The sequence below is a fragment of the Ciconia boyciana genome, chromosome 4 (assembly GCF_034638445.1).
Source record: "Ciconia boyciana chromosome 4, ASM3463844v1, whole genome shotgun sequence".
NCBI classification, from domain to species: domain Eukaryota; kingdom Metazoa; phylum Chordata; class Aves; order Ciconiiformes; family Ciconiidae; genus Ciconia; species Ciconia boyciana.
The window spans coordinates 65,651,975-65,669,691 of NC_132937.1; the positions used below are offsets into that span (position 1 = coordinate 65,651,975).

At 40.4% G+C, this 17,717-nt stretch overlaps 1 protein-coding gene across 2 annotated transcripts in view; it reads right to left on the minus strand.

The window, feature by feature from the left end:
* Positions 1 to 17,717, minus strand: part of SEMA4D (semaphorin 4D) — an 87,995-nt gene that overhangs the window by 13,925 nt on the left and 56,353 nt on the right. Inside the window, exons 2-7 of one of the 2 annotated variants that reach the window (XM_072859556.1) lie at positions 15,508 to 15,571; positions 8,427 to 8,819; positions 5,927 to 6,072; positions 4,616 to 4,678; positions 2,018 to 2,116; positions 698 to 791 (exon numbers count right to left, since the gene is read on the minus strand). In XM_072859556.1, the coding sequence (XP_072715657.1) occupies positions 698 to 791; positions 2,018 to 2,116; positions 4,616 to 4,678; positions 5,927 to 6,072; positions 8,427 to 8,520 (496 nt within the window). In that variant the 5' untranslated portion in view covers positions 8,521 to 8,819; positions 15,508 to 15,571. The remainder of the gene's footprint in view (positions 1 to 697; positions 792 to 2,017; positions 2,117 to 4,615; positions 4,679 to 5,926; positions 6,073 to 8,426; positions 8,820 to 15,507; positions 15,572 to 17,717) is intronic. The other variant, XM_072859557.1, reaches the window with a different exon arrangement.

The window sequence follows — 17,717 nt, forward strand, 5'->3', positions numbered from 1 at the left end:
GTAGTGCTTTAAGATTCAACACATAAACCTACAGTTTATGTACAAATATACAAATTTACTTAAGAAATGCCACAGAAGTTTTGGGAGTAATTATTTTACTCTCTTTCTATGGCACCCTTATTTAAACTCAACTTGTAAGCATTTAGGCAACAATGCAGGGAGTGTCTTCTTTTCTTTCCTGATTTGTGTTACTTTGTTTCTCTTTTATGATGCTCTTGTGACACCACAGTACAGCCATGAACTCTGGTTTCACCAAATGAAGATTTAGTGGTGTCTAACTATGCAGTAATATACTCGCAATCAATATCTCACTTCTCTATTCTGTCTCCTGGGTATATCTTCAGAACAGCTAAAAATTTCTACTTGTTAAATTTACTGAAATGACAGTAATTGATACTACAAAGGCAGTCAAAGTACATTCAGACTACCTGGTCTAAGTACGTTAAACACCTGAAAATATAGTTTAAATATTAGTATTTTAAACGTTGCTTCCAAAACCACCTAGAGTTTTAAGTTCTCCTTTTAAGAAACATGCTAAGGTTGGCTACTTAGGATTTTAATGTCTATCTAGATAAACAGTAAAGATGTAGAAATATGGACGCAATCTACCATTTTGATATTGAGAGGCTGGAGAATGACAGCAGAAAAGAATGAACATTTTTAATACATAATAGAGATATGCAAAGTCTGAACTTACCAACCATAACAGATGTGTAGCTTTGAGCAGGATCAAATGGACATCTGCCCTTACCATCTTCATTTTTACCTCCAAGTTCAAATGAAATTAAATTCTGCAAAAAATTAAGTTGAAAACACAAAACAACTGTTAGGACTTTTTCTTTCAGCCACTTGACTCATGCAAAGGCAACTGAAAAATTAACACTAAATAATGGACTATATCATCAACTTCCAGCATCAAAGGCATTTTTTGTAAGATTATAAAAGGCATATGCGTTTTCAGAAAATCTTATTGAGGCCAGACAGAGAAGATATGTGATCCTATGATTTGTGAGGGTGGGAGCAGAAAAGAACAGAAGACAAAAAGTTAAATCCAGACAGACCTCAAGAAAGAGTACGCAAAAAAACCAGACAGCAGGAAAGGCAGAGAATTTAACTGATACATGGAAAGAGGTGGCAATTATTGAATTAGCCCGCACAAAAATAGAGTTTTAGAAATCAAGAAGGCTGTCTGAACTGGATTTAGCAATTTTCAAGATTATGTTAAATTTGTGAGATGGGGCATAATCCAACTAAATTTTAAAAAGCAACAGAATACGTTAGCTGCTACTTTATAAATCCCTTCAAAACCAAAGAAATGAGGATCAGGAAGATGACGGAGAACTGTAGCCACAGTACTGAGGAAGTTATCAGTTATACTGTGTAATGAAGACATTGGAAGCTAAGGGCAATGACTTCTTGGCAATGTTCCAGAGGTGATGCCAGGCAGACTTGCAGGCACAGGAGACAAAAAAGAACAAACAATTACAAGATTTCTCAATTTCAGAATTGTTAAGAGCTGCAGTTAAGGAGAACCATACAAGAGTCAGCAGTGAGAAACGGGAGTTTTGATTTTGCGCCAAGACTTCACTCTGAAGCATTCAGCACTATGAAGCTGTGGCACAGCTAGGAGCAGAGACAAGACAAGAAGAGACAGGAATCTGAGAAATTTCAGGGAGATTTGGTAATGGATGGAAGTTCTCAGTTTTAGAAACTGTTTTTATGCTAACACACAATACACAAAGAATTATGAAAGCAAAGAAAAAGTAAATCTGCAGTTAAACAAGATCAATCAATAATTCAGTAAGCGCTTTGAAAAAGAAACAGTACAATTTCCTGAAAAACGAACCGAAAAAGGAACCATACTCCATTACTGTGGGACAGTGTAATAAATGCTCCAAATGTTACTGAATGGCACTGAAATTGCACCGGTCTTGGGGAACGGAGATTAACTCATTGTTTAAATGAGCTGCTTTTAAGTGACAGCTGTTATTGGGTCAAAACATATGTACGTTCTTACCAGGTAATCACATGTTGGCTGAAATGCATTAGTTCCACACACATAGAGAAAAGTATCATTCAGCTGTTGCAAGACACGCACATAATTACGACACTCGGTCTGTAACAGAGGATGAGAAAAGGACCAGTCTGATAAACCACAGCTTCCACATTCCAACATAAATAAACAAATAAAGTTGTGCTATCAGCTTATCTGTTGCCGCTACTTATACCACACCACACCAGTAAGGCTGGGTGATACAATCACCACTGGGACACCATCTCCCTACAATATCCAGGAGCTCTAGCCCTGAAGCACCTTGTTTCCTACAGCCAGTAGTGTGCAGCTGCCTCAGTATACCTATGAGGGTAGCATGACCAAGTACCATATGCTCAGCAGGGTGCATCTCAAGTTGTTCCATCAAAGCACAAGCTCCGACACATCCAATCCATGGGAACAACTAGCTAAACATGGAGTAACTTTTAGACTTTGTCATCCCTTGTAAGCCTAGATGAAACACTAAGTGATAGTCAAGGTTGTTTCTTAAGAGAGAAACCTCTAATACCATTAAATTAGCTACAAGGCTTTGTCACTTTTATCTGTCCATTTTTTTCAGTCCTCAATATCAATTGCTCTTTCATCCAAGGAAGCTTAATTCCTTTGGCTCTGAAATAGAACAAGAAATTTAAGCAAAGCCTTGCATAAAGGATACCATAAAGTTTCAGAATAATAACCAAGGAAAAACAACTCTAAATACCGGGGGGAGGAGGTGGGGTGGGGGGTGCAGGGCAGGGAAGAGACAGTATCAACAACACCGCTTAATTCTTGCTGGCACACAGCCAGATGCTACCACTGTACTGTAGTTCCATAAAGTACTTAAGCAAGTATAAACACAGTCCTTACTCTTCCTTCTTATGAGCCAAACCATGTATTTCTGTGACTGTATGGTAGGTTTGGTATGGCAGAAAACTGGGGGGGGGGGGGGGGGCGAGCAAAACCAGTTTTCTGCCAGATGAGGTCCTTGAACAGCTGCATAAGTGCTTTTTGCTGGCACTAAACAGCACAGTGGTGATGGGTGGAGGAGAGGACTGCCCGTTTTAGTGTAAGAAATAGCAGTAGTGGCTTAATACCATGACCCTTTGAAACTTGCACTACAAAGCATCACGGCTACAACATAAACATGAGTAGTAAAAGATTATGAGTACAGTGAGGAAAAAGCATAGCTGGCAGTGTGACTTGCTAAACTGGGGGCAGGGAAAAAAAAAAGGAAGAGAAGTTTGGAGCTCTGGCGAAGTACCTATTTCTGGGGTCTAACATCCCTTCTAACTAACACCAGTAATCTCTGCAGAGGACTGGTGGAGATGCACACACCATCCACTAAACTGTATGCACAAGAGAAATTCACATATCTCATTCATTTTGGCTGTATGTGAATATTATTACTAGTAACCCCAACTGAACCAGGAGAACACAAATAACACTCTCCAAGTGCATCCTGAAGAGGCAGACAAGGAGGAAACGGCCCTTAAATACCCGCCACACCTCACGTTAGGATAATGTATTGATGGTTGTCAGTCAAAGGAAAGGATACTACCTTTCCTGAGCCAAGGAAAGCTGAGCCAAGGGAGAGAGCGCACACTCCCACTTTGAGGAGCCCCATGTCTATCAGCCCTGGATGCAGCACCTGGGGTTTTATAACAGTGCGAATCACAGAGGCTGCAGGTTCAGGGGTGCCCATGTCAAATCCCTGCAAGCGTAGAGGATGACTGCTTTTTGCATTCGCAGGGCTTGCAGACTTCCACTTTCGAACCTGTGCTAAAAGCCTGACCATCAGTCTTGCCCAGCAAATCTTCACTTCGCTGTATCACCAAACGAACTGGCACCACACAAGGGGAAAGGTACATCCAAATACAGTCAAACACCTCAAGTAAACCATCTCCACAGAAAAGCAAAATGAGCAAGCCAGCCTGTGCGCTGGCAGTCTTGAGGAGTCCGTGGTTCTGAGAAACGCCAAGGGATCCCAGGGGCTGAGCTGCCTGCACTGCTGAGCTGGCAGGAGATCAGGCTGCTCAGCTGCTGGGGAGCTGTCTGAGCAGTCACACCAGCAAGGTGCTGCCACGAGGGCACAGTCGCTGAGCTCCACAATAAGGATACAAGTAGTTAGTGAAAAATACACTGGTCAAACAGCACTGGCCTAGTAAATAAACCCTACACCCTAAATCAAGGCAAACAAAATTATCAGTCATTTTGTAAAATCAAATGCTGGGGAAGAATTATTGCCATAACAAAACACAACAGTTGCTATCAGTTACCCCAGTGAAAGTAATAGTGGTTTATCATTTTAATGGAAAAACCTGTAACATTAGGCACACATAAAGATGTGTCCAGATTTTCAAACATTCAAATAATATTCACCAGCAAGAAACAATGAACTAATAATTTAAAAAAAAAAAAAAATACTAAGCATGCTGCAGTTTCTAAAGCTCAAGTTAATTAAATAATTTAGGTGATTATTTGAAAATTTTAATTTCAAACAGTTGGAGCCTTTCTTCTTCTAACATCGCTCCTCTTGAAGTGAAATGTATAATATCTTTTTCAAAGTTCAATAAACATACGTACCTGTTCTGATTTGCCCTTGACTGCACATTTAGTCCTTTTATCTTCAGTGACCTTCCAGTGTAACTAAGTGAAAAAGCAAGCAACAAAAAGGCAAATTCGAAGCACTTTAATTCAATGCAAGGTCTGAAAATCTTGCAGTAACACACAAAAAACAGCAACCCTATGACTATCTGCAGCAAATGCAAGCCATTTTGCAAGCAGCTTTCAAAGGTTCAAAGCCATTATTTCCTGAGGAGGTGACACTTCCAAATGTATGTGCCTTGAGGGGGGCTAAACCACTGCTATTACCCCTTGGGTTCATCATGATGTTTCCCCTCAAATTGCTAATGAAGTTGCCATTACCATATGCATTAGGGAAAGGCAACTGTAACTGTTTTAAGTACTTCTCAATTTTAAGTACTACTTAATTTCATTCACACTTGAATGAAAAACACTTGGGGGGCACAGGGGACAATCAAAGAAAACTTAGTGGACAAATTTACACTATAGGGAGAAGCACAACTTTGACAGTTACATGCACTCAATAAAACAAGTTTTATATGCTGGTGAAATTGCCCACCACCACCCGTGAACATTTTGTTCAGATTAAAAATCATATGAGCATCTTCCAAAACAACCTGGGTAGGACTCCATGCCACACCTCTAAGTGTCAGCCTGTGCTGCTGATGGGATAAGAAGCAGGAGCCTGGAAAGGACTGGAAGCAATACAATGTTAGCAGACTTCTGCATGGGCTAATCTACTCTGAGGAGCCAGCGTCAGCACATCCAGAGTACTTCTCTGAGCAAGCTGAATCAGACCTGTCTGCACCACCACATGCTGTGCAGACACACCTAGAAACACAAAACAGAAGCTGAAACCAAAAGGACAGGGCCCTCATTTCCTTTGAAGCATGTCTGCAGCCTGCCACTCCTGAGCAAGCTCCAACTTTGCTTCTGTTTCGGATTAGATTACGTTCTGATTCAGAGTAACAGGAGATGGCCCACTCCTGACAATAAAAATATGTATAAGAACCACCATTACAGATGATACCGAAAGTCCCTCCAGTCCAGCAACCTGTCCCGAAGAAGAAAATACTTAAGGAGACCTCTAATTACTTATTTTTATCCAACTTCTCATTTCTTCCTCTCATCTGATGGCATGTTTTACTCTATAGTGTCTTCCAGAAATAAACACAGGAGTAGCCCACGCAGAGTATTTTCTCTTTTAGGTACCTATCACCTAAAGTGTAGTGCTACTGATATCAGGAAATGAAATGAAGTCAAATTTGGAGTATGATTTTTACATGGAGGATAATGTATTAAAATGCATACCTCGTGCTGCTTTTCAGCAATATTCACTGCATTTAATGCAAAGATCATTTCTCTGGCTCCTACATACAGAACATCTTTGTCTTCACTTAACAGCAAGGTTGAATAGTTTGACACTTCTGATTCATGAAAATGTATTAGCTGGACCTCTGTTGAAATGAAAGAAAAATAGCGCCACATGAAGAAACACCATCACTTAGGGTCGAGTTTATGGGTCATTTTTCTAAGTTGTCTAACAGCTGTTGGATATCTTGAAAACAACAAAGGTTAGTTCGGACAATCCATGTAACAGATGAGAGACAGCTCAGAAGCTTGGTTCAGCAGAAACAACCAGCTCCCATCATCAACATCAAAACCACCGGTCCCTGACTTCTTGTTCAATTTCAAATGCCTAAGTATTTCCTCTTGTAGTGATCCCTATAACTCACGTCTTCCTTCATTTTTTTTCTACCTGTTAATTCCCTTTTTTCTAACCTTCCATTTTACACATCCACTGTCAGGTCCTTCCTCACCTTCTCCCTCCCATATACGCACCTACTGTGCAAAATCAGGTCAGTCACCACGTCCCTTGTGACCACCGCAAACAAATCTCACAAAAAATCCTGCACCTTAAAAGATGACACTTCAGCATATTATCATAGCAGAAAGAAGACACAGAAGCTAAAAAGGAACCATTTACAGGGTCAATAAGTTGATTTTGAAGTGGAGACTAGAGATGAAATGCACATGATAGAAATAACATGAGGGAAAATCGAGATGAAAAGGAAGGTGAGAGAAAGAGGGACACATGGGGCAGTGGAATGAGGAAACATGCAGACTGGAACAGAATGGCTTGGAGAAAGATGACACAAAATGACTAATATACAAGAGTATTTTTTCTGCATGTACGACCATAATGGAAAAATGACTGAAAGCTTGGGAGACCATATTTTGTGCAAGAGACTACCACAATACTAATTAAGCGTGGCTGTTTAAAGTATAGGCAGAAAACAATGTATTATTGCTCCCAATTCTAACATTAGCAATTGCACATTTTCAACTATAATACTCTGGAAACATTCATTTTAAACTAGATTCTCAAGCATGTCATTTTAAAATGTTTTACTTGACAGGAAAATTTTCCCCAAATAGACGAACTGGTTCATACAACTCCACATGTTCGTTCCTCCGCTGAACTAAATTCTGCCTCCTATTAAAACTAGGCTTCCCATATTTAAATGTAACAATCTTTAGCAGATAGAGACAGGGAGGAATAGCAGGAATGAAAATAAATTCAATTTCTGTTGAGTAATTTGGATGTGGTTCTGCAGTGCATTGCTGTAATACCATTAAACAGTAACTTGCAAAATTTTAACTATTATACAAGATAGGAGTATCAAGGAGCCTAACCAGGAACTACAAGCCTTGTCTAGACCTTTCTTTCTGAAAAGCTACATCAGCAACTCACTAATTGCTATACCAATAAACAGGAAAAACACTTCCTACAGTCATCTCATAAATCAGCTTATTGTTACTACATTCTTAATCTCCTTCTATCTTTTCCTACACTATGACTGCTCAGTATTTACCATCCTTATTTAAGGCTGCTTCTTCATACTGCCTATGTACTACTTTGGTTTTGTTCAATTACAGCACACTTGGGTTAAGTAATTGCTGCTAACTAACTAGTAGTAAAGAAGGACCCAAACACAAAACCTTGTAAAACCTAAAGTATCCATCCCACATGGAAGGGGGGGGGGGAAAGGAGACAAGAAAAAAAAAGGATATTCACAAACAGCAGCAAATAACTACTCTATAGTCCTTGCTCTAGAGTTCTCTTCAAATCCAGACTAAATTATTAAACCAAAAGCTAAAGGATGCTCTGATCCTTATTACTTCTCTTTGTGCCACATTTCCTAACTCCTGCTAATTTTATTGGGAGGTTATGAATATTTGCTGCAACTTCAAGTATAGGGAAAGTGGTGCACTCTGAAAAAGACTGTTTGAACTCTAGGCACCATATAATGCTATCAGAAGAGGGCCAAATGCTTATCTTTCTTTCATGTGGTGATTTATTTTCTGCACAGGATGGCTTAGTGTCAAAATACATCTCAGTCTGAAAAAGCATAAGAAAGATTATTAGCTGGAGAGGTGCATTTTGCTAATATGTTCAGACTCAAAGTACAAATAATTTGATTAAAACAGAATACAGCTATTGGGTTTTTCTCTTGAAGCAAGCTTCAACTGCAAGATCCTTCAGCTGAGAAAGTCAAATTCGAAATTCTCCTGTAAAAAGCTATGTTTTCAGAACTGTTTGAAGGACCTGGAATCAGTTAACCCAGCGCCTGAGTCACTTTGAATATTCTGGTCCTAAGCACTTCCTAAGCTGAGCAAAGCCAGCAACACCTAAGCAACCTCGCAGAAAGCAGGCTGGAAGAATATACAGGCTGAAGGTGTTCCAGATCCCACAGAAACCCTGAGGTTGTGGCAATATCCCATATTACACTACTGAAGTTTCTCTTACCTCTGTGTTCCCAAGTGATCCTCGGTACTGGGCCAAATGCTACTGCCGCTTCCAGTAACAAACCCCAAACTGCATAAAAAGCACACAGAGCCATCTTCAGTGTCCTTGCTCTTCAAGGCTCCTTGGATAACTGCAGCAGGTAGCGTTTCTTTGGCAGAAGAAATGCAAATCCCAGGGAGTATTAGAGACCAGGCATTTCCGAGCTTGAGAGCAGTGCAACAAAGCAGGCTGGAAAAACTGTACAAGTACACGCTTTTCAGCAGATCACTTCAAGAGAACGCACATTTTCCAGGATGCTGCACGCAGAGACTGCCCACACACTCCACAGGCTGCGGAGCTGCTGAGAAGCGCGACTGAGCGCATTCTTCTGTTTTGTTGCAGAAATAAATGATGCTGTCGAGAGAGGAGAGGAGCAAGAAGAGAAAGCAAACTTGAATACTGGCCAAAATAGCACGTTGCATGCACTGATCTTGCAATACTTCTACAGCTGTCTGCATAGCTTAATTTGGATAAGAGTACATTAATTGGTGAGAACATGATTCTTAAAAACAAGCCACACACTACACTGCAAACTGAAATTATTGCTTTCAATTATTGCCTACCTAGAATGCCAAGTATAAATATTTTGAACTTTCACTTATGTTCAATGCACAAAATTCAACTCTAGTTTTACGTATTTTCTTGCTTTTAATAGTGTGTCGAAGAAAATCCCACCTCTCTGATAAATGATAAACCAAAACAAGAATCACTATGCCTAAGTTCAGAGAGCAAAGGACATGAGAATTGCAGCATTAATCTTAAGCATCAATTATACAAACCTGCCGCACCTCCCATCCTTGGGATCTTATGAACAGTGTCATTTTTAGCTACGTCTTTTCATGCTACTAATGCACTCAAGGTGTGTGGGGGTAGAAAGAAACACAGCTATGGAAACAAAGAGCTAATGCACTGCATACAAAAATAAAGGGAGACAATGCTTAAATACTAAACCTGCTAGACAGTCCTATGAAAGTCACTCTGTGAGCCACCCATTACTCTCAGGCCAGAAAAGGCTCTGTCCTCACCAGTCAACAAAACCATTCACTGCTTTCTAAACCGCCTTCCATGAGTCTCTACTGCTCCTGTCTTCCTACAAACACTCCTAGGTCAAGGCTCTGCAAGTGTTTACCAGGAGACAGAAGTGAATTCATCAATGACTAGATTACTGCATATGGATAAATTCTGGGGGCTGTACACTTGGGGTGGGGGGGTGAGAAAAGCGCTTTGTCCTTTGCAGCAGGGCACAGAAGGTGCTAGATTTACACTATGCCACAGCCTGAGACACTAATGTGACACCACTAAGAGACATGCCACCATCCAAGATAACTGTAATACCTAAAGGTTATCCAGCACAAGGGCAGGCGAGGGTTGCAAAATCCTTAGTAGCATTCAAGAGGAAAGGGGAAGCACTTGAGGAGGACAGAAGTAAAAAACTAAGGTGAAGCTGCAGCAAGAACGTCTCTTAAGGACAAGCGTGATGCTGACAGCCTCTTTGGGAGGGAGAGGCCCCGGGTTTAATCAGCGAGGGGCAAGGAACCTCTGGTAAGTGCAGCCAGAGGATCTGCTACGAACACATAAGTAACATGGCTGAGTAGAACATAGACAAATACATAGAAGCTTTTACACCTGCTTTACTAAATGATCACAGGCAAGGTTAAAAAAAAAATCCTACAAATCTGTTACCTACTAAGAAAAAACCCACACAAAACCACAACTTGCTCAAGCTGAACCTGTGACTTAAAAAATTTTTTATTTTTTTTAGTTTTGGTAAGCACTTTGGATCAGATCTAACTGTTTGTACTGGATCATATAAATCATTTTGGTTTTTAAGGCATTTTATTTTCAGTTAAGCTTACTAGGCTTATTTGTCTGTCTTGCACCCTTCCTGTTTATTATCATACATAAACAATTCCACGTTTTGGTCTCCAACAAGTTAAAAAGTGCCCGCTCATCAGAGTTGCAAGGTATCACACAAGTGTATTCTGAGGCAAATAGCTTTACAGGTAAGTATTTAGAAAGTGAACAGTAGTTCAATTATTAAGTTAAAGGCAGTCTAGCAATTTCATTTTAATGGAAATGTAACAGGAAAAACAGCAGTTTGAAGAAAGATCTTTGAACCATTATTTCTACACACTGCTAATTCTTTTTTTCATGCCACTTTTTGTTACTGAAAAGACTCCACGTAATAAATAATTCCCCATTAACTCTTTTTTTTTTTTTTAAAAAAGAGACAGCCAGAACATCATTATTCAGTACCCGTCCCAACAATAAGCAATCATTTGTGTACAATACCATATGGTAGATGTCTCTAGAGAAGGCTTCTGAAATCCTGTAAATTTTCTGGACTTTAAAATTGGATTAGCAAATCTCTGCCCTCATAAAGGAAAATCCTGAGTCTCCCTACAGCCATGGTTACACTCCTACCCTAGCTCCCCTACCTCAGAAAATGCAAAAAGACAACAAAATCTGAAACACATTACATTGCCTTCTGAAGAAGACAAAAGGTCTGGTTGGGTTGGTTAGTTAGTGCCTACTTTGCTGTGTGGCCAGAGAATTGCTCTGGCCACACAAAGCAGAAATCTGTCATTCCATTCCCACTGTATAGGTTTGCAAGACAGGCCCTTTTTCACATTACTAAGTTTGACTTGTGGACATTATTTGTTGATCTAAGGTAGAATTCTGCATGTTAAAAAAAAGGGTGAGACAGACTACAGCGAACATTACGTGCCCAATCCTGCAAGATCCACTTTGTCCTCATTCCTATTAGTTTAAATAGAGATGAAAATGCACCCAGGACCTTGTCCTTTAATTTAGCCTTCAATTTAATTACTCTCTCCCTGTCCTCCCTTCCCTGTGCTGAAAACTGTCTGGAATAACTCCTTCACTGACATCCACTGGGAAGTCATCCATAATCTAATATGAACCTGGTTTTATATAACACAAGCAGTAAAGGGGGGTGGGGGGGAAGGCCCAGACAATGGCCTAATTTCCAAATTAGCTCAGCTCCTTCAGTGTTCACTGGCTTTGATTAGATTTGAGTGCTTTGCATTTCTGGAAAGTTAGGTCTCCTAATGCTAAAAATGAGCCACAATTTGCTTGAAAACAAGAACATTTAAGAAGTAAAGCAGAAAGAAACTTGACATCCGTAGTTACATAATTAAACTCCTAATTAGAAGTGACCACAGGTCTACTTTTCTGTTTTCTGTAAAACTGCTGAAAATTTTCTGAGGTAAATTTAAACCAGTAATTTTAATTTGGGCACTCTGCTGCTCCTGATCTTAAATCAATGTATAACGACGAACTAGAGCAAAACAATACGTACACTACACGCATGAGTTTTCCATAATGCTTGTATTTATGGTGACTAAAAACAGGGCAACTATAGAAGAAGAAAAAAATCGACAGAGCTCCTATCAGTTTGGCAGAGCACAGCTGGAAATTCAGAGCTGTGAACATTCCTATTGACATGCATAATTTTAGCGCACAGGCAGAGAAACGGGAAGAGACAAGTTTCTGCTCTCTCAAGGGACAGAATATCAAAACAGTTAGAAAAATTTCAGGCTGCCTAAGTGCTAATAGGGAATACTAGCACAAATTATGAAAGCAGGGAGCTGCGATGGCATATCCTGACTGTTACCAAGATCGAAAAACCTCTGGCTCTCGCATCGCCCGTGTCAGTGGGCATCAAAGAAACAGTTGTCCAGTCCACCTACTGGAAAAATGCAAAATGCTAGCCCTGCAATGGGAGAAGCTGAGAAACCAACAATGGGAAGAAGACTGCCATCTTTCCCATCCCCCAGGACACATAGGCAAAGCACAAAGAGGTATTTGTGAACGTAAAATGTCACCTTTCACAGATGTCAATTCAGCAACTCTTATCAGTACCAAATTAATTTTTTGATAAGTAATAAAATGCAACATCAAAAACCCAAAGGACAGCATCTTCTCCCCCAGTCAGCGTGGTAAAGCTGGATTCAAGTGTGCATCTTGTACGCATGATACTTGCACAAGCTATCTAAATTCTGAGATTTCAAAGTTAGGAAATGCCCAACTTTGCAAACCTCGTTTTGAAATCTTTTCTTCTAATAAATACTTAGTTGCATTGTGCAACTTCTGAATTCTGCTCGGTATTACACAAATTGCTAAATGGATCTATCTTTATCTTCTCTATGAAGGTTAAAACCATGTAAGAATTTACTGATACACCCACAGCAGTCAGCATTATAGCTGGGATCCCTGTGATTCCCAAGAAATGAGCATTAGCACCACAGAGCATCCAGCCTCTCCCCTACAGAAAGCCAGAAGGGCACTGGCCCTCCTGCTCTAATCCTGTCACTCTTTTCATTACTCCATAGGCACACCAAGCATCCACATCATTTTACTCCCATTTTGTATTGCACTTTATTCTCCTCTCCAGGGTTACCTTTTCTTGCAATCTCCCACATACACTGTGCTTATCTCCTATCCATGCTGCTACCACCTCCTCCTCCCCAACACAAGCAGTGCACAACTACATGACCACAGGTGATGCAAGATCTGGTGAGGCTGCCAGACAAAAGACCACCCTCCTTTGTGCTAGAAGAAAGACATTCTAATGTATATACTTCCCTACCTCTCCATGAAATCACTCTCACACCACTTGCTGTCCAGGCATGGCAAACGAGGGCCTCACAGTAAGCAGCAACTGACTGCAAGGCACCTTCCCTTTCTGCTGCCAGGAGCAAAAAAAAACACAGCAGGTTTCCCAAGCAGCCTATCCTGCTATTCTTAGACTTAAAAAAAAAAAAAAAAGCATTTTTAAAACTTGTAAGTTACTATGATGAGGGATATGAAGCTCAATATGTGGAGACAGGCAAATTTACAAGCAAATTGCTTCCTCCAGCAGAAAAGGCGGGGGGGTTAAAGGATTCATCTGTCAGGGGGCATAAATTGCAAGTTCTCACAAAATAACTTTGTTCAAAGGCTTTTGAAAGCTTTAACAGAACACAGGCCCGCTTCAATGTTTATTGATGCCTATTTGATAACAAAGATTTTAAGGCTTCATACATGAAAAAACAAACCACAGTACTCCCATTGTGAGATTTTGCTTAAACCTGATTTTTTCAATTTGCCGAAGTTTTGTTTCTAAAAATAGAAGAAAAAGTTAGCAATGCTTGCATTTTAAGCAATCAAAAATTACACAGTAAAAAATGTGCAATTTACCTTTGACAGCTCAGTTTTATTTACATAGTTCATTTATTTTAGACTGGTAAGGACAGGCTGGATATATCCTTTGCTTTATTTCTCGCCCTTTAAAACCTCATGTACAGTGCCATTTTTAGACCGTCTCATGAAAAACATAATTTTTACACTCTTTTTCTTATTATACAATACGTATGGACTTGTATTCTGCTGAGGTAAGTTAAAATCTCAAACTAGCAGACCAGTAGCCCTTTATGATTAATATACATGTAGAGCATGGGATTATTTACATTTCAAACTGTAACCAAAATACTTTGTAGTTACTAGGTGCTTACAAATTAGATGAAGCTTTTTAAGACAATTTGATGTGGTCTTTACCTCCACCGAAAAGCTTGCTGGAGGATGTGCACTAGTGCTAAAAGAGGATAAAAATTCTTAGGAAACTGAAATTCCCTGGTTTTAGGCTGAAACCTTCTGTGAAGACAGAAATTTACTATTTTCCTGATTCTGCATTATAAATATGCCATCAAGTAGTACTCAGGAAACTAATGCTTGAGCTTAAAAGCAGTGAATATTTATAAACTTCAGTGGAATACTTTAAGAGATCCCCCTTTTTTTTTTACCTCGCATTCCTGTTCATTTCTTTATTACTATGCGCTTTTTTAGGGGCAAAGATTACATGAAGAAAAAGTATTGTGCCAAAAAAAAAAAAAAAAAACAAAAAAAAAAACAACCCCCCCACCCAAAGATTACAAAACAACAAACAGAAGATTAAAATTCTTATTTTTCAGATTATTATGGGTGGATTGTTAGAAACATCATGTTAGCCTTCAATTCCAAAGAGCAACAGGAAAGGGCGAATGGGTTTGCTTCTGCTTGCTTTCTCTTTCTCCAAGAAAAAGAAAGCTAACTCTAGCCTTGGACAAGTTGACCTGTGAGCTATCAGAGGTTGAAGGGACTGTTGTGGGTCCTCAGCCTGGCTGCATAGAAGCAAACTAAACAGAAATTATTAATGTAAAAACTACAAGGACGATCAGTGGGACCCAACCACAGCTGCAGTGCCAGCACCTTCTGCTAACTTGGATGTTGAGCTATCTCAAATCCAGAATTCAAGAGCTGCCCAGGGGAGAGACGTGTTTTAAGATCATTTTCTGCTTCACTGCGTTCTCCCAGATACTGAACCTGGGTTGTGACAGTGTCGGCACTGCAGTGAGAACTGTCCCAATGACTAAGAAATAAAGTCCCTGAAATTCCAAGTCCATCTTCCCCTACCACTTAAAGATACTCTCACACAATACAAAATATTGCTCAGCTTCTTCCTCATTTCTTCTCGGGCTCATAGGACTGAGTCAGTCGTTCAAATTATTTGAAGATGCCTACTGGCAACTAACAGCACTCGTAAATGTACCTGGGTGTCTAAATCAACAGGCACATGTGCTTTTAAAAAAAAAAAAAACAAACTATCCTAGGTGTCCAGCCACACTTTCAAAGATACAAACATCTCTGAAAGCAAGCCCAGTACCCCCTTACACACATAAACTGCGTAACACAGGAGGGCTGCAATCCTGAACAGGACCTTTCAGTAGTAACTACAGCACAAGTAAACGTACAGTATGTTCCCAAGTGAAAAAAGTCCTTTTTCTGATAAGTTTCTTGAGAAGTATTCTGGTCCTGAAGCAAAACAAAGTAATAAATTGAGCTTATCATTAAATCCTTATTTGTTTTCTCATATGAATTAAGTACCTAGTGTTCTTGCAGTGTATTTATTTGTTTTACTAACAAAGACACTTGTAGCACAGCCACCAGGAATCCACCACAGGCCTCATGCTGCGGGGGGTACCCCTAGTTTCACTGTACGTACCTGCCGCCCCTTGGAGCCTCCCGCACACCGCTGGAGCTGGGGAGCTGTCAGAAACACGTCCTTTCTGCAAAGAGATAAGAAATGGGGTTTGACATCATTACCACATAAACCCAAGGGCAAGTTTTGATATGGGAATTATAATAAATCCTCCCCCGAAAGTTTGGCTTTTATTTCCCAGATTACCAGAGCAGACTGTTTCTGACAGAAACCAGAACTGATACATTTGCATCCAATGAGCCAAGATCCTGATGCTGCACTTAACACAAAAAACTATTAAGCAGTCCTGATAAAAAGCATACACACCAGCCATTTTCAAACTCAATTTGTCTCCTCTATCCCAAGCTGGCTGGTATCTACTCAGTACAAAATTATTCAGCATTTGCCTTGCAGTAGCAATTATTGATCCTGGTAACAGTCTGGGACCCCTCCTACACTGGTACGGTACGTATAAAGGAAACTCAGAAAAGTTAGGTACCAGCCAGCCCCACAAACAATTACCCTTACTAAATCCATATAAAGCAGTTCCAACACTCTCCTGTATTACTGAATGACTGCATTATGCACAAGCTTAGAATAAGGATATCTGGATATTTACAATGAAACCTCATGTGTTCGAATTTATTTTGGTGTAATCAAAGGAGAACAGTGGACCACTCCGAAGCAATCACAACAGGGCACACGATGCATCTATCCCAACAGTATTCTAGGTAACATACTTCCAAATATGCAGACTTATAATATGGTTACTTGTATTTAGCATATATACTTCCTACTGTTCACCTAACTGCTTTTAGAAGGGTGTGGGCTACCTGAAGGGATAGTGTTTTTTAAATGCAAGTCACTGTGGATCTGATCCGGATTTCACTGAAGTCAACAGTAAGAAGGATCCCACTGATCCACATGGGAAGAGAGTGCACACACAAAAAACCCAAAAAACCAAAAAAAACCCCAAACCACAACTCCATTGCACATCTGAAGGCTTAATTCTTGATCCAGAAAATTATAACGAAAGGCTCACAAGACAGAAGGCCCCAGAACAAACAGGCCAGACAAAATTACGAGAAACAGTTCAATATTGCAGGTCTCCAAGGAAAAGGAGAGCCTATACAGGGTCTTTTCAAAGGTACAGTGTCTGCCCTGTTCTTTAACTGTGCTGTGGCTGCCAATTTTGTGGCTGCCAATGTGGTAGCAGGTATCAAACAGGTACATCAAACCCACTTTTGCTTACAAAAAAAGCTTTTCAAAATCTTTTGGATCTTTTGCATTAGAGAGAGGGAAACTAGTCTGACTCTCCCCACAATGTTTTTTCAACAAAATACCCCATGGAAATCTGTTGCCTATCTATGCTATTACCCGTTGGATATTTTTCACAAGCGATAGCAGGATATAACTGACTTATTTTTGCTGTAAAAACAACTGCCTACCTTTCATTCCACTGGAGAAAATAGAGCAGGCAAACTGTGAATCATCCGACCAGTTACAAAGCTCTCCATGAACCAGTTTACACCAGATCATCTCTATGGCTGTGCCTACTCAATATTTAAGCAGAGAGTACAAATTTACAAAAATTGCTGCTTGCCACAAGAGGCCATCGGTCACCACAGTCACTATCGCTAACTAGAGTTTTCAAATCCCAGTGTGCTTCCTTATGGCTTACTGCTTGCAGAGCAAACAAAGCAAAAAAACCCAAAATCATCCATTTTAGGTACCTAAAGGGAAAAGAAAATTCTCTTCTGCCTCTTCTGAGAACGGACTTCTAGCAGCCTGTGGCTTGTATGAGCACTTTCATTGTAACGAAGCACTTGCATCTGAATAGTTACAGTAGGTGTCAAACTGCTCATGAAAACCCTTGCAGCAAATTAGCTGACCTGCAGACTTCACTAGCTCTCAAAACGGCCCCTCACGGAGATTTTACACATCTCCACAAGTGGCTCCAGGTTTCTGAGATAGAGTCTGAGGCCACTGGGGACCCAAAAGCCAGGTGGGCAGGTGGCTGGAGCTCAGGCCAGCTCTCCGCCAGCCCCTGGATCTCCGCGGAGGCAGGGAGAGGCAGAAGAGCCGCAAGGACTCAGCTCACAAGAGCAGTGCATCCTCAGTATGTCCCTCGGGAAGGGACCACTAACCATCAGTGTTTCTGGCAGAGAAGCCCACAGACATGGGGCTGGGTGCGAGGGCGGCTGGCCTCAGGTGAAGGGTGGTTTGCAAGTAGG